This window comes from Tympanuchus pallidicinctus, unplaced genomic scaffold (genome assembly GCF_026119805.1).
Source record: "Tympanuchus pallidicinctus isolate F22 unplaced genomic scaffold, pur_lepc_1.0 scaffold1, whole genome shotgun sequence".
In the NCBI taxonomy this organism is placed as follows: Eukaryota; Metazoa; Chordata; class Aves; order Galliformes; family Phasianidae; genus Tympanuchus; species Tympanuchus pallidicinctus.
Genome location: NW_026294618.1, coordinates 25,592,026 through 25,608,630, shown reverse-complemented (window position 1 = coordinate 25,608,630; position 16,605 = coordinate 25,592,026). Strand labels below are relative to the sequence as shown.

At 35.0% G+C, this 16,605-nt stretch overlaps 1 protein-coding gene across 1 annotated transcript in view; it reads left to right on the top strand.

Moving 5' to 3' along the window:
- The window catches only part of LOC128077996 (fibropellin-1-like), a 59,212-nt gene that overhangs the window by 18,492 nt on the left and 24,115 nt on the right, over positions 1-16,605 (top strand). The window contains exons 2-5 of the mRNA XM_052678173.1: positions 3,716-3,975; positions 11,252-11,348; positions 12,326-12,433; positions 13,057-13,202. Coding sequence (XP_052534133.1) covers positions 3,957-3,975; positions 11,252-11,348; positions 12,326-12,433; positions 13,057-13,202 — 370 coding nt within the window. The 5' untranslated portion in view covers positions 3,716-3,956. The remainder of the gene's footprint in view (positions 1-3,715; positions 3,976-11,251; positions 11,349-12,325; positions 12,434-13,056; positions 13,203-16,605) is intronic.

Below are 16,605 nucleotides of genomic sequence, written 5' to 3'. Positions count from 1 at the left end.
TCTGAGATTCAAAATAGGTTCCTGTAAAGATGTCTTTGCTTCAGAATGCCTCTTAGCAAAATGTATAAATAATGAGTGGATGGAAATTAAAGAGTTGGAGCCTGAGTTTTCTTAGTGCAATCCAGTGAGAGGACAAAAAGAAATGGGCATGAGGTGAATAAGATGAAATTCACTTAATCACAAAAAAAAAAATGTTTTTTGACTGTGAGGGAGACCCAGGCCCTGCAGCACGTTGCTCAGAGTGGTTATGAGCTTTCCAAACTTTAAAGATACTCAAAGCCCAACCGGGCACAAACCTGAACAACCTGCTCTTCTTGATCCTTATTCCCAGCAACCTAGAATCATAAAAGCATAGAATATCCTGAGTTGGAAGAGACCCAAAAGGATCATTAAGTCCAACTCCTGGCTCCACACAGGTCCACCTAAAAATCAAACCTTATGTCTGTGAGCGTTGTCCAAATGCTTCCTGAACTTGATCAGCTTGATGCTGTGTCTCTGGGGAGCCCATTCCAGTGCCTGACATGCCTCTCAGTGAAGAAATTTTTCCCAACCTGATCCTCCCACGATGGAGCTTCATGCCATTCCCACTGGTCGTGCCACTGTCACCAGAGAGTAGAGATCAACATTGCCCTTCCCCTCCCCCCATAAGGCTTCTTTTCTCTCATGTTTCCTCTTTTCTGGGCTGAACAAACCAAGGGGTTTCAGCTGCTCCTCATACATCTTGCACTGAAGACTCTTCACCATTTTAGCCTTCCTTTGGGCATTCTCTAACAGTTTTGTGTCCTTATATTGCAGCACCCAAAACTGCACAGTGTTCTTTACTACTACACAAAGTAATAGTTTCACAGACGGTCAGCTAATGACATCTTCCAGCATTCTCTGTTCTGTGATTCCTAAAATTCTTACCTATGATTTGCCTAGAATGGAGTAGAATAGAGGAGTTACATTGGAAAGGACTTTCAAATGTTTTTGAGTCCAATTGCCTGACCTCTTCAGGGCTAGCCAAAAGTTAAAGCACATTAATGAGAGCGTAATCCAAATGCCTCTTGAACATCAACGAGCATGGGGCATCAAGCATCTTGCTAGGAATCCTTTTCCAGTATTTGACTACCCTTACAGTAAATAAATTTTCCCATAGTTTAGTCTAAACCTCCCCTGAAGGTTTGTGGTGTTTCCACATGTTCTGTCATTGTCTCCAGGAGAAGAGAACAGCACTAAGTGCTTCCCCTCCTCATGAAATTGCAGAGGGTAATGAAGTTGGATCTCATCATTTTTAACTTTGGGAAATCTATATGGAAAGTTAATGTATTATATTTATAGAAGCTAATCTCTATATTAAAGTCACATTTAAAACAATATATGGATATATATTATAACCTAAATAAATAGTTTAAAGAATATAATTGTGTGTTATTTGATTTTGGAATATCAATGTGTTTGAATTTAGTTATTCAAAAGGAAATATTTAATACAGATTCTGAAGGAAGAGTAATTAACTAAAATTAAGAATTTTAAATCAGTTTAATTCTTGTTTGTCATATTACATCTGCTGGTATATGCTTCCTCTTTATGAAAATGCTATAAATTATTCTGTTCAAAAGAATGTTCTGCTGTTTAAAACTAGAATACCATTTCAATAAGTTTCAGGTTCTTCTCACAACTGATAGAGTAGAGCAAAAAGAGTATAACACCATTCTTGATATTTCTGATGAATTATCTTCTTATTACTATTCTTTTAAACAGGTGTTTTAAAAGAGGGAAAGCATAAGATTCCATTTGCATAACTGTAAAATAAGTTTTATGTTTCCATAGTTGTTCCGGAGATGTATAATATGCTCTGTTTAGCAATTTGTTGCTTTTTAATGTTAGATTTTGTCATCTTTTCACAAATACTGACATTCTTATAAGAAAGGCCCTGTGAAGATTTGCTTTTATAAAGCTTGTCGTTATTTAAATAGTATCAATGAAAAAAAGAAATTGAAAGTTTACATATTAAGGAATAAACACAAAGAATATCTCTCATATTTGCATTTTGCTCCTTAACAGCTATATGAAAACATTAATGATATTTTGCTAGCACTAATAGAACTTTTTATGTGAGTTTAGAAGTTGGTAAAATTTGCAGAAATTGAGCAGTGACTCTTATTTGTGTATATATATAAATATGTAAATATTTATTTATTTATCATAAATAACAAATTTTATTTATTTGTTTGCTTACTTGCTCAAGTAGCCTAAAAATCATCTTGGCTTTCTAATGTAATGAATGAAATGGTCTTTTTAGAAAAGACTATTTTTCTTCCCATTAATAAGATGCAGTAACTTAATTTTGTGTCTTCATTGCTGAAGGAGTCCAGACTTTGAAATGATAAAGTTCCTTAGTAATAACCATTTCATTTGATGTAGCATGGATATTGTACCCCACAAACCAATCACACAGAAAATTAAACATTCCAAAGAAAACACTCTGTTTTAAAGGGGCCAAGTTCTCATTTTGTGTGGCAAATATACCTGCGTCCACCATTGAATGTTCTTCTTATTGTTTAAGAAAACATTCTTTTATCAAAGTAGAAATATCAAGCTATATTTGAATGGCTTAATGCCTGGAAGCAACCTCAGACAAAACAAGTAAGAGCTGCTGTAGTTAACCTTTCACATTGTCTGTTGTAGAGCAAAATATTTTCCAGTTAATGTGGAATTTACTGCTATCTTCAGTGAAAGTAAAAAGGATGTATACTTTTCAAAGTGCATACTCTTCGTGTATAATGGCATTTAAAGGCTCAAAAATATATGAAAAAAAATAAATATATTATCAAAAAACTTTGTAAAACAAGAAGGCCTTTAATAATGTCTTGCTTTGATACAGAGAAGCATTACATTAGTATTTTGTGCCTCGGACAAGTTTCATTTCAATGATTGAATATGCTCAAATCATATTTAAATAGGCAGGCAGTGAGTAGTTGAATTCATTAGTTAGATATGTAGAATGCAGAACAGAATCTTCATTTATTGCAGTTAATGAGGAAATTTTCTTTGTAAACTTTGAAATTATTACAATTAATAATTGTAATCTTTGCGTTTTTAGAACCTTAAATTCTTGTTGCAAATAAAAACAGATACTTATCAAGTTCATGGAAGTAAATTCTTAATGACGAGATAAAATGTAGGCTTTTCTTTTTTGTCATTAGCCCTTCACATGGACGTTCAGAAAAAGGGAATGTCATGAAAAAAAGATTCTTCATTCTTATTGTGCTTTTGATCAACTGCCTTCTTTCTTAGAAGTGTTACTGAATGTTGCCTGCCACATTTCATCCTAAACAGTGGAATACCTATCTAGAGATTTCACACATATGAAAAGTTGTCTTTCCATTCCTGAAACTAGAAGAATATTGTATTCCATGTTTGACAATTTCTGTTATTGTGTAACAGCTTAGAAAAGATTCACAGGTGATTCTGTCAGCATAAATAAACTGGATATAATTCAAGTGGATAAATCTAGTGACTCACAATAACTCATTTTGTCTTCACATAAATGAACTGTGGAAGAAGAACCTCAACATAACTTTTTCTCGTAGTGCAAGCTGATAGTAAAAAAGCTATTCACAGTGGATTCTTGATTTGTTTTTTATATAAATATATGGAATCAATTGGGATAAATTGTGGGTTTTCCTTTGTCCAATGTGTTGCCTCTTTTTTTTTTTTTTTTTTTCTTCAGATGCTTGTGTACAGCAGGATGGACAGGTCCAGACTGCAGTGAAGACATAAATGAATGTGATTCTGAACCATGCTTGAATGGAGCTACCTGTTATGAATCTGTTAAGCAGGGACAGTTTGTATGCATCTGTCCTCCATTTTATACTGGTGACTTTTGCCATCAGCGCTTCAGTCCTTGTGAGCTGCCTTACAATCCATGCATAAACAACTCAACTTGCCTGGCACAAGCTGATGGAAATCCCATGTGCATTTGCAAAACAGGTAAGAGCTGGTGTAATTAACATTCTTTATTGTCTGCACTGCAGAATATTTGCAAATACATATTGAACTTATTATTTTCATTGAAAATGTATACCTTTCAAAGCACATAAAATCTTCATGAATTATAGCAAGTAAAATAGTGGTCAGTTTGCCTAATATTAATTTATTGTATTACAATACTTATTAAATCTGTGGTTGTTCATACTCCAGTATTCAGACTTACCATTTTTAAATCAATTGTTACTAAAAAGATAGACATGAATTTGATCAGCAGAGCTGATAGACCAAATTGACAAAACAGGCAGGCTGAATCAGTACAAAATTTGGACCAAGTTGGAATTGGTTCTTCCTGCTAAGAAGTCTGGAAGACCTGCCCCAACATGGGAATAATCTTCCCTTGACTGAAAATGTAGATTGTTGTCTGTCTTCATACACAACAGCCAAAATCACAATGGGTAATTAAAGCTTTCCTGGCCCATGGCTTAAAAACCACAACCTCTCCTGCAGTGTACAAAAAAATTCTAATGCAGAGCAGAGGAACAGTTTAACTGTGCACAACATCTCTAAAAGATGTGCAAAAATTGGACAAAGTTGGAATTGATTCCTCTTCCTGCTGAGATGTCTGGAAGATCTGGCCCATCAGAGAAATAATCTTCCCTAAAGTGACTGAAAATGTAGATTGCTCTCTGTCTCCATACACAGCAAGTACTTAAAGCTTTCCAGTCCCACGGCTTAAAAGCCACAATCTCTCCTGCAGTGTACAAGAAATTCTAAGGTGGAATAGTTTAGCTGTGCTAAACATCTCTAAAAAATTCAGTATGGGAATTAAAGAATACTTTAATTAAAACTGCAGTAGAGAGAATAGTAAGTACAGAATTAATGAATTTGGAATTTAAGTAGGATATTGAAGTCAATGTGTAAAAAATACATAAAAATAGTCAGGTTATAGGTGAGTCCTAGAAGCCAAAGATTGCAAATACAATATTTGATGTGTTACACTGCAGTATTATCACTCATCTTATTGCTTCCTGAATTGCAAAAACGCAGGGAAAATATGTTATATTTATAACATGGGTTTTTTACTATTGAGATTACCGTAAGTTACAGAGTTGAAATAAGTCACTGAGAAAGTGTGTGAGCTACTTATTGAATGAAAGTATAGCACTGAACACTATGAAAACAAGAAAAAACAGCTTTCAATACAGTATATTGATCCTGAAGACTTTTTCAGGGAAGATCCGTAAGGAGTCATGTAGTTTGAATCTTTTCCTCCAAACATACTTGCAAACAGTTTCTTAAGAATACAAAAACCTTGCAGCCAATATTCTAATGGAAATTTAAAGGAATCTTCAAGGATGCTTGAAACTTTTAGCTGGGAATTTTCAGAAATCTTCAGGGAGCTAGCTGGAGAGATCTGAACCAGTTAAAATGCATAACTAACAAATCTTGGAAAACTAAAAATATCTCAGTATTGAAAAGGGCTAAAAGGCAAAAATTATGAAGAGTTAATAGTGCTCAAAGAAACGCCATCGCTTATTAAGGAGTTTCAAAACAGGAGAGACAGTAAAATATAAAAATCTAATTGAAGGCATTTTATGGTAATACATTTTCTAAGGTGTCGTTTTCTCTTTTTATTTTTTTTTTTTTTTTACCATGTGTATCCCTTTCTCTCCTGATAAGCCTACCAGAATTACAGATCTGATTACAAAGGGTAATCACAACTGACATTGTTGGAATATTTCAAGATACCTGACTTAGTACCAATGACATTCTGATTAAAAGACTTGCATGATATGTAGCTAATTATCCAGTCAATTAGATAGTTTGAATCTGTTTTATCAAGAGTTGCAAAATATAGCAGCATATGACATGATGTGAATGAGCAAGGAAGGTTGTTGGTTTTTTTTTTTTTTTACTTAGAATGAAAAAGATATTTAATATTTGTGTCGACTGCCTGCACAATTTCGTAAATTTTCTAGATGTGCGCTGTATTAGGCATCTGTGGGAAGGTTTTGGTAGCAGAGTGTTGCAGGGGTGGCCTCTGAGAAGATCACAGCAGCAGCCACACATAAGGTGAGAGCCAGCTCCAGCTGTTCCAAAAGGGAAACACCACGGCCAGAGCAGAGCCCTGAGCAATGCTGAGGATGCCTCCGAGAAAGCAGGTTTAGGACAGAGACACAATGCTGCACAACTGCAGGTGGGAGACTAAGAGAATATGAGTGGAAAAAACCCTGCAGCCACAAAGGTCAGTGCAGTGCAGGAGAAAGGCAGAAGGTGCTCCAGAAGTAGAGCAGAAGCATCCTGCAGCCCAGAAGAGGTCCATGGTGGAGCATACCGACCCCTGCAGCCCATGGACACCGTACAGAGCAGATCCCCCCCATGTAGCCATGGAAGAGCCCACAGTGCAGCAGTGGATGTGGCGTGGAGAAAGCTGCAGCCCATGGAGAGTCCCGAAAGGAGCAGCCTTGGGCTATAACTGCAGCCTGTGGAGATGAGTCCATAGTGGAACAGGTGGTCTGGGAGAACTGCTGCCCATAGGGATCAGTGCTGGAGCAGCTCCTGAAGGATGGGCCCTGTGGTACAGAGATATGTTGGAACAGTGCTTGAAGAGCTGCCGCCCGTGGAAAGTCTGCCTGGGATCAGCTGGAGAAAGACAGCAGCGCATGAGAGGGACCCAACATGGGACAGGAGCAAAGAAGTGACCATGAAGGAGCAGCAGAAATGAAGTATTATGGTCGAAGATGATAGAGGGCCTGAAACATTTCCCTTGTAAGGGAAGGCTGAGTAACCTGCGTCTGTTCAGCTTGGGGAAAAGAAGAAAAAGAGAGGGGATTTGATTAATGTTTATAAATATCTAAAGGGAGGTGGGAGGCAAGTGGATGAGGCCAGGCTCTTCTCAGTGATGTGTAGTGACAAGACAAGGAACAATGCCCTAAAACTTGGACACAGGATGTTCCGTAATAACATGCAGAAGAATTTCTTTACAATAAGAGTGATAGAGCAATGGAACAGGTTGTCAAGAGAGGTTGTGGAGTCTTCTTCTGTAGAGATATTCAAGACGTGTCCAGATGCCTACCTGTGAGATCTATTGTAATTATCTGCTTTAGCAGGGGCATTGAATTTGATGATCTCTTGCAGTTCCTTCCAACCCCTGCAATTCCGTAATTTTGTGACTGACTGCAGCCTCCATTTCCTTGCACTGCTGGAGGGAGGAGGTAGAAGAAGGTGAGGGGAAGAGGGGAGGTAACATAATTTTGCTTTTGCTTCTTACTTTTCTAGTCTGATAATAGCAATAGGCAAAAAATTACATGAACCTCCCTTATACCAAATTTGTTTTTCCCGTAATAGTAACTGGTGTGTGATCTTCCAGTCCTTATCTCAACCTGTGAAGTTTTTTCATAGTATTTTATCCTGTTATGATAAGGAGAAGGAATGAGAGTAATGTGATGGAGCTTAGTTACATATTGATGTTAAACCACAACAAGCACAGGCAATAGACAGCGATTCAGCTAATAGTGAAGCAGGCTACTTCAGAGAATTACCTGATGTAACACTCAAGAGTTCAACAATATGTATTTTGATATAGTATGAAGCACTGGGCCTAAAAATGCGAAGACTTCATAGGTATGAATTAGTTTATTGTGATATCTCTGCTGCTTGCAAACCTTGTTTAATAGATACTGACAAATAAAGTCCACAATGCTCTGCAGATACATAAAGCTCATAAAGAATCCCATAAGTCCTCTTTGTTGCCTGAAAAGGTAAATTTTGTGGTATTTCTCTGAAATGAGAAACTCTGCATAAGCAAAGGTGACCTACTGTCTTACAGCTGTTATGCTGGTGTCATTGCTGAAATGCATAACCCATCACCTCACTGTGCTCATATTCTCTTTTTGGTCTCGATAAACATTCAGCAAAACACAGATATGAATGGTACATTTTTTTCTGCATGAAGGAATTCACTGACAGACCTTTGCTTCATAGGCACTTCTGTGTCAGATTCCATTTTGTCAAACTGCCTCACTGCCGCCATCTGTCAGGCAGCAACAAAATGTAACTGAATGCAGGAAGGTTCACCCTCTACTGCCATATCACCACCATCTACCTCTGGCATTGTGACCAGTAGGAGAGGTATTATTTTTGGAGCAGCCATCATATTTCAATTCCTCAAAAATAATTAAAGGTTTTTCCTTTTGGTGATAAATAAGTGAATCTAAAATTAAGTATTGTATCCCTATATCTTATTTTGTTTTCCATAACGTGAATAACTGCTCTATAAGGAAGATTCTACTTGAAACTTTGTAATATCAGTGAGATTCTGTCTGCCTCTTACTCATTTCTAGATTTTCAGATTTACAGTAACATTTGACTATTCTTTATGAAAAAAAAAAAAAAAAAAAAAACCCAACAACTTGATTATCCATCCTTATTAGGGTAATTTATTAAACTCAATATTGGAAATTTTAAACAGCTCCCCATGAATTGGCTAATGGATAAATGGAATTCTGTTTTCTAAAGTGCCAGAGTGTGCCATTTGCTCTTCTCTATTGATTAGATATTCCTTCTCATTTAGAAGTTCAGAGTAATTTGAACTGAGTTCAGAAAGCTTTTAGTTTTTGCACATTAAAAAAAACCGTTAAGGTCAAAAATTGCATTTTTAATATGTCACTCAGGTTTGAAATCTGCAATAGCTACCTTTTAAAGTATATGGCTGGAGAGCTGCAACAAATCATTTGCATGTGGTATTGATTTACAGTCCAGATCTTAGTTTGACTGATTTGCACTAGCAAAGGCAGAAAGTAGCTGCATTTAAATGTGCATATTACTTTCTTAAATATAGTACTAAATATTGTTACTGTAACAATACATTACAGAAACATGCATATTTTCAGGCTTTTAAGTAATGTACTGCTTTACAAAATAGTTTGCTTAAAATAAGAATGACTTTTTTTGTGATTCAAATGAATAAAGTATATTTGCCATATAAACTACCAATTAAGTTTTATTTTGTTGGCTACACAAAGTGAATGCTTACTTAGATATTCAAATTGCTTTACAAATAAAAATATTAGGTTCAGAATTATATTTGGCCCTTTAAGTATTTAAAGTCATTTTAAATCTCAAACATCTGTTTTTCCCCCAAGTGAAATAAACTGAAAACCTCTGCATTACAGAAAAATTGCATCTGTAAATTAATTTTAGTTTAAATACCCCAGAAGATCATGGGTATATGTATACACTATTTGTAACTTACAGAAAATATATTAATATGTTGCAGTGACCTTTAAATGAAATTTGACTACCATGTAAAATACAAGAACTGCATGTCCATGGAGGTTAGACCCAGGAGTCTCTCATAGTCTTAAAGCAAATAAACTATCACAGTAATTTTTTTTTTAAGCTTAGTGATCATTTTGAAATAAACTATCACAGTAATTTTTTTCTTAAGCTTAGTGATCATTTTGAATATTCTTTTGGATTTGAAAGTGTTATGATTGTGTTATGTTTGTGTACATGTATATTGTGTTATGTCCAAATACAGTCATAAAATAAACACTACATATATTTTGATCTTAATATAATGGTAGATATTTTGTGATTTGATCCATCTTGTTTCTACAAGCAATGTACTGTGTGCTGTTTATTTCTGTAAGTTTCTCTGTGAAACTGGCTAATTAACCTGTGCTTTGATTGACACATCCTTTTAGCAGACTTAATAAATTATAATAGACATGCAAAAATCGTGTAAAATGGAATTAAATAGCACTGATAATATTTGTATGTCCTTTTAAGTAGGTTTAAATGTACTGCTAAATACTTTAAGTTGAAAGCAAAAGGTTTTTGCTGAAATGTTCTGTAAAATTTGCCATCAAGGTTAACTTTTGAGTTTCTGCATAAGTTCAAAGGCTGCTTTTTTTAAGTTGTAGATTAAATTTTTATCCAAATAATTCAATGTCTTTTTAGCTTCAGCATACATGATTAAGAAAAATGAGATTGATTTTTTTTTAAAGATATATGTGAATTAGAGTTAAAAAGGCAAGATTCAATATTAGCTTAAACACACAGCTATTATATCATAATGTAGTAAATTGATGGTTAAACTCTGTAATGAAGCTAATATTTTTCTCCAGTACAAATACAATAAAAAGCCACGCCTTCTCTGTGTTTATTTCACTTATGTCTTTCAAGGTAGTTATATTTTGCTATGGACTGGAATAGCATATGCTACCGCACTCAAGTATTTGTCTAAATGGTGTTTTATATTTTCATTTCAGTGTTATTTACCCAAAAAGCCTATAAAATATCCATAATGAAGTGGATTTGTCATGAGGAAGCAGATTGATGAATGTCTCCAATTTTCTTTTTCTGTATTTCGGTGACAACTGTGGTATTTTACACAGGAGAAGCATGCTCCTCCATTACATTGTATCTTGAAAGTTTAAGAGGTTATTCCATATAAAATCTTAACAAGTCACATATTTTGTTCATCTAAATCCTAAAATCAGTTAATTTTTTTCTTTTTCTGACTGCCTTAGATAAATTTGGTCTCTCTAAACTTTCATTATGCTCTGGATTTTTATTAGGTTTTCATTTCTGATAGTGTTCTACACACCCCCAGGAAAGCCTTTTCAGTTACATTTCACAGTATCCAGATGCTCCATACAAATCTGAACTTTCTGGCTCATAGAAGTATGATAAAGCTTCTTTAGTCTCTGGAAATGAACTTGTAGGTTCTGAATGAAAATATTTGGAGAAAAATTTGTTTTGGATGGAGTCCACTTACTGCAGCTGATTTTAGAATAGGAGAGCAGTGAGGGTGGGCTGCTCTGAAAGCAAAGGTGAACTGAGATTCTTATCAAGCATGCCAGAACAGGAACCTCACCATCAAGGATCCCATCTTGATGACCTGAATGAGGTGAGAAGAGCAGGACTGATAACCATCTATATGATTAGACTGGCATGCCAGATCACCAGTGAAACCTACAGCAGTGGAGCAGGTTTGAGGTGAAGCCAAGGAGCTAGTCTAAGGGTCTGAAAGCTAAAGTCAGCATAGAGAACAACAGATACATAGGCTGCAACCGCAAGAAGGGGACTTGATGTTTTTCTCAGCAATTTTTCTAATAGCTTCCGTGCTGTCCGAGGTTTCTTAAGCACTTGCATTTTCAAAATTGGTCCTGATCTCAGAGAACCCAACTTACAAGAGGATCTGTGACCCTTATTTTCAAATCATGTGGTGGAACTCAGTAATTCATAGTTCATATAATCTGTGCTTCAGGATATGAAGGTACTTACTGTGAAGTTAACAGCGATGAGTGCATCTCCCATCCATGCCAGAATGAAGGCCTCTGTGTGGATGGCATTAACAGTTACAGGTGAGGAAAATTACTTGAGCAACAGATACCTAGTATGATACATGAATATTTATCATTTAGCTATTATTTCAGTCCTTTGCTTGTATTATGTTTGCTGCCCTTCAATTATGTAATGCATTTTTTCTTCATGATGAGTTTGACACATTACATGTTGTGTTACACTTAAAATATTCTTGTGGTCAAAAAGAATTTATTGTTAGGCTGATGAAAACCTTAACAATCTAATCACATATAAATACAGCTATTACTAATTGGGTTACAATAAAACTAATATTCCTAGTCCAAATTAATATAAAGCAGCTTATAACAACATAGTTATATAGCCCTTGTGCTTGTTATGGTCTTTCTCACAAAGTCTGTCTGGATACTGGGACCAGGGGTATCAGACTTACTCAAGAACTGGCAGCATTTTTGTAAATCATTGGTATTTGAAAGTCTTTGCCAGAGGGTAGTTGTGTGGTCTTCAGTCTTATACCTGATTGAAGCTATTTTTGTATGTTTCCTTATCACGATTTATTTCTTCAGTGCTGTTTATCAGCTCCCCCAGCACACAGGGGTAACATCATGAGTGTAACACCATGATGTTTGTAACATCATGAGTGTCCCAGTGGGTTATACTCTCACCGTAGGTGCTAATTCAAGAGCTGAAGCTAAAGTAGGAGAGGCAGCAGTCACCTGGTCCCAGGGTAGTTCTCAAAATAAGTAAAAACCACCTCAAGTCAAGGCCAGCCTCGAGTTCCTTCGCAGCTGGATCAGCACAGAATCTGTAGTCCTCAACTAATAATGATAAAAATATTATTTCCTATGCTGAAGTTTACTGTACTTACAAAGTTTGATTAGATAAAGTACTTTCTAATGTTCAGAAAAAAATACATAATTTTGGAGCTGATTCATAGCTCTCAAAAATATGCCACGTGTTTTTCAGGAATCTTTTTATGGTAAAATGGAAAGTAAAACAGTGACATCCTTTTTGCCAGGTGCTCCTGTCAGCATGGCTTCACTGGGACACTGTGTGAAGTGGAGATTAATGAATGCTTATCAAGACCGTGTAAAAACAGTGGGACTTGTCTGGACCTCATAAACAGGTTAGTTACTATCAATAAATGACCCCCCCAAAAAAAACCCAGATATTTCTTTATCTATGAAGTCTACTTCCCTGCGTTAAGGCTAAGATGAGACCTTTGGCAAGGATTCTCTATTTAAAAAAAAAGGCAAATTCTGCTAATTCAACTTTTTGTTTCTGAGGTGATCTGATTTTTTTTTTTCTTTTAAATTTGAAAGAAATGAAATAACATAATTGATCTTCAGTTAGATAGCTGTATTTCTCAGAAAAGAGAGTGTCCAGGAATGACATTTTCTAAGGTAACTGCTTACTACTAAAGTGCAATTGGGAGACAAATACTATGTCTTGTGTGTGTATTCACAGTGCTACAGTTTCTCAGAGACTTGTGTCAAGCTATCAGCCTTCGTGTGGTTTTGGGTAGGTCCAGCTAAAATTATTGTTCAGTATTTTCCTACTAACCTGAAAAAGGCACTGAATATCTGTTCTTGCTTTAGAAACATGCATATGGGAAGAGCCTGTTAATTATTTTAATATGAATTGTGACTAGGGATGAGAGCTTGACATCAAGAACATACAGCTTCAGAATATTAGGATAAATTATGTTATTTGCTTCTGTTGAGTGACCAGATTTTCTCTTTTCTAAAGATTCCTCTGTAATTGTACACCTGGATACTATGGGTCTCTATGTGAGATAGACGTAAATGAGTGTGAAACTCTGCCTTGCTTGAATGGAGGAAGCTGCATCAACAGGCTTGGAGGCTATCAGTGTTTCTGTTCTCCTGGATTCACAGGTATAGTTCATTCCCTACCACAGTGGAGAGGTCTTTTTCTTGGGTTTTAATTTTATAGCGATGGCCTCGACTAAATGAGGGAAAAGGACACAGCATCATTTGCTTTTTGGAGGATAAATCAATATTAATTCAGATAGAACCTTGATCTTGCTAAGGAGCTCAAGGTGTTACGTACCTTTAGGGTTGATTTATGTCATCTTTAATCACCTGCACATTAAGCTGAAACACACTAAAAGAGAGACTGAATAGTGCAAAGAAAATTGCTGTTTTTTGAAGTTAGCAAGAAATAGAGAATTGTTGCACATACAAAGTAATTTTTACAAACACAATAAATTCTACCTCATCATCTGTGTTTGCACGTAACCATAGGAGTACTTTGACGTTGCCAACATGTTGGACTTGACAGTGTTGCTGTTAATCATTACATTTTTACAGAACTAATGCCAAAAATTTTGATATGTACAAATATACTAAATTAGTATAATATTAGATATTCAAAATTGATGCTGACATTTATTTTAATGCTTTGCATGTAATTCATAATTCTGCATGTAGCAGAACAGTTCATACTTAGTGTTTTGATATATCCAGCTTAAGCTATCTGAATATACTTGGGGTCATATAATTGCTCTTGCAGAAGTATTGATAGTTGCCTGCCTCAAATTGCAAAATTTCTGCATATGTTCTGCATAAAATGAATTTTATACTCATTTCAGCCTGTGATGAATATAACATAAATTCCTAAGATTAAAAACGATTCTCTAGGCATCTAAAAGGCTAAGAGGAATGTGTCTTCTCTGTAGAACAGATAGAATAGTTCAGGGAAAATACATATGGTTGTATAACCTTCCCTTTGTCATAAACTTTAATTTATATCTCACACATGCTGTATTCTTCAGTTTTTTCTTGACATGTCAGCAAATTTAGGAAAATCCATGTAACTCCCTTGTCTAAAAGTTTAAAAGCATTTTTTTTCTCAGAACATTATTTTCAGAAATGACTGTGTTCTAATGACTGTACTTCTTGAGTATCATAGAAATTTGGTTTATTAGTGGTTGCAGTAATTTAGTGATGCTGCACATTAAAAATTGTAATTACTAGACTTTAAAGGAACTGTCTTCACCTTTAGTTATTCAAAAAAGGCAAAATATCTGTATTGCAGACTTCTGATTTGAAAAGGAACAAGGCATCTGCAAGTATGTTACAATGTTTATTTAACTTACAAGTTTGATTTGAGTTCATTTTCGTTGCTCAACCTACAAGGATAAAGTGTTTTTTTCCTTTATTTTTACTATTTTGTGTTTTTTTTTAAATAAGCTGTAGTATTTTTCTCATACAAGAAGTTATCTATTGCTAAAAATTCTTTACTCTTCCTATATTTATAAGGGCAACTGTTACTGTTATTTAGTGTTATTTATTTCTTAATAATGGTGCTGTGATAATCTGGATGACTATAAATAAACACTGAATCATTACTTAAAAATTAATGATAGATTTTTCATCACTTAATTACAGTGAGTGATTTTTTTCACCCTTAAAATGTACTACGGAACGTACGCTTTACTTGTCTCTAGGAATAATTCACCCAATACAAAGAATCTGGAGAATCAGTTGCTTTCAGAAATCTGACAGGTAATAAGGGTTTAAAATGAAGATGCAAAGCTGTATGTGCAGCATCTTCAATTTCTGTTTGAAAGAAACATAACCTACAAGAAAATTTAAAGGCCCAGCATCAAGTGAAAGTTAGTTTGATTTCAAAGCAAGGTCTTTTCAGACAAAGGCACTGCTCCCCAGAATTGCGAAGCAGACTTCAGTAAAATTAGATTATATGAGTTAGTGTGTCGGGAATATTCCACTTGAATGTGCTGTGCTTTAGAATGAGTATCAGTGAGTAGTCTAAGGGTCTAAAAATATACTAATGTTGGAGTTCTTTTGCTTCTAATATTGCCATCTTCATTGTTTACTAATTATAAAAATAATTAATTCCTCGAGAGTAGTATTGAAAATTGGATTTCTGCCTAACCCTGATACTTAGTCAAATATGTTAACCTGACCCTTTTCCATTTTTCCCATATAGCAATATATCATTCTCAATTGGAGATATTGTCTTAATGGATTTGTTGTTGTTGTTGTTGTTATGAAGTTGTGTCATTTTATTAGCCAGACAGTCTAATTCCTTATGATTCAAGACACATGACATTTACAAAAAAAATAAATAAATAGGATAGATAGGAATTGCTAGTACAGGGAAGGGTGGCAATAGAGGATATAATTTAAGACCCAGAAGGAACAGATTCAATCTCAAAAATGATCACAAATCATATTTAATCCTACTCAGAAATATATCTTGATGATCATTCTGATTCTTTTCCAATTTAGGATTTTCTATGATTGAATGATTCTCTGACTTTATGATTCTAGTTTACTACACCTAAGTATGAAATCAGATTGCAAATACTGAAAAGCAATGTTATACATTATTTTTTTTCTTTTCTACAGGAAGTAGATACCTTTTAAAATATGTTCAGTACAGTTTCTGAAATGTGATATGATTGTGAAATATTCCTGTTAATTACACTGAAACAGATACTGCAAAAAAATACATTTAGTGCCACTATGAACAAAGACTATGTGTCAATTTAAAGAAAGGCGTCCTTCTACTCTTCAGTAATTTTGTAAATTTGAAATAAGAATTGGGCAATCAAAGGATTTTAGCAATCTGTTCGGCTGTCAGATCATGGCATCAAGATATCTTGCCTAAACAAGGATCTCATCTGCTGTTTTACATTTCTCCCAAGTGCATTCTATTTTGTCTCTAGCTCCAGAAAGTCATTCCTTTCCCATGGAACCTAAATAACTACAAGATTTACACTGTAGTATTGGAACCCATACAGCACAGTAAGCCAACTTCAGGAAACTTAATTGTTCCCTGAGTGCCTTTAGTGTCAACTGAGTCAGTCTTGAAGTTCTTGTGATGATTTTTATTTAGCCTCTGCAGATTACATTGCTTAGGCTTACATGGCTCATATATAGGTGTCTTCATCTAAAACTGAAGAAAGAATGACAAGTGCTTCATTCGTACCTGTTGAATTCTACTCTCTTCCAGATGCTAATTGAATACTTTTTCCTTTGTGTGCTTCCACAATTTAAGACTGAGTGGATGGTCTTGAAGGACTCAAATGGAGTTTACACTCATGATTTATGCAGCCGGGAATGGGAAGAGGCAAATACAATTGAGCTACCAACAGATTTAAGACAACTGAAAGTGTTTGAAAAAGTGATAAGGACAATTGGTCTGATTCTTGCCAAAATAGAAGCAGCAACACAAACAAAAATATTGTAATCTTTGAAAAATTGTATTTGTAAATAAAACATGAACAATTGAATTTCACACTTGAAAATC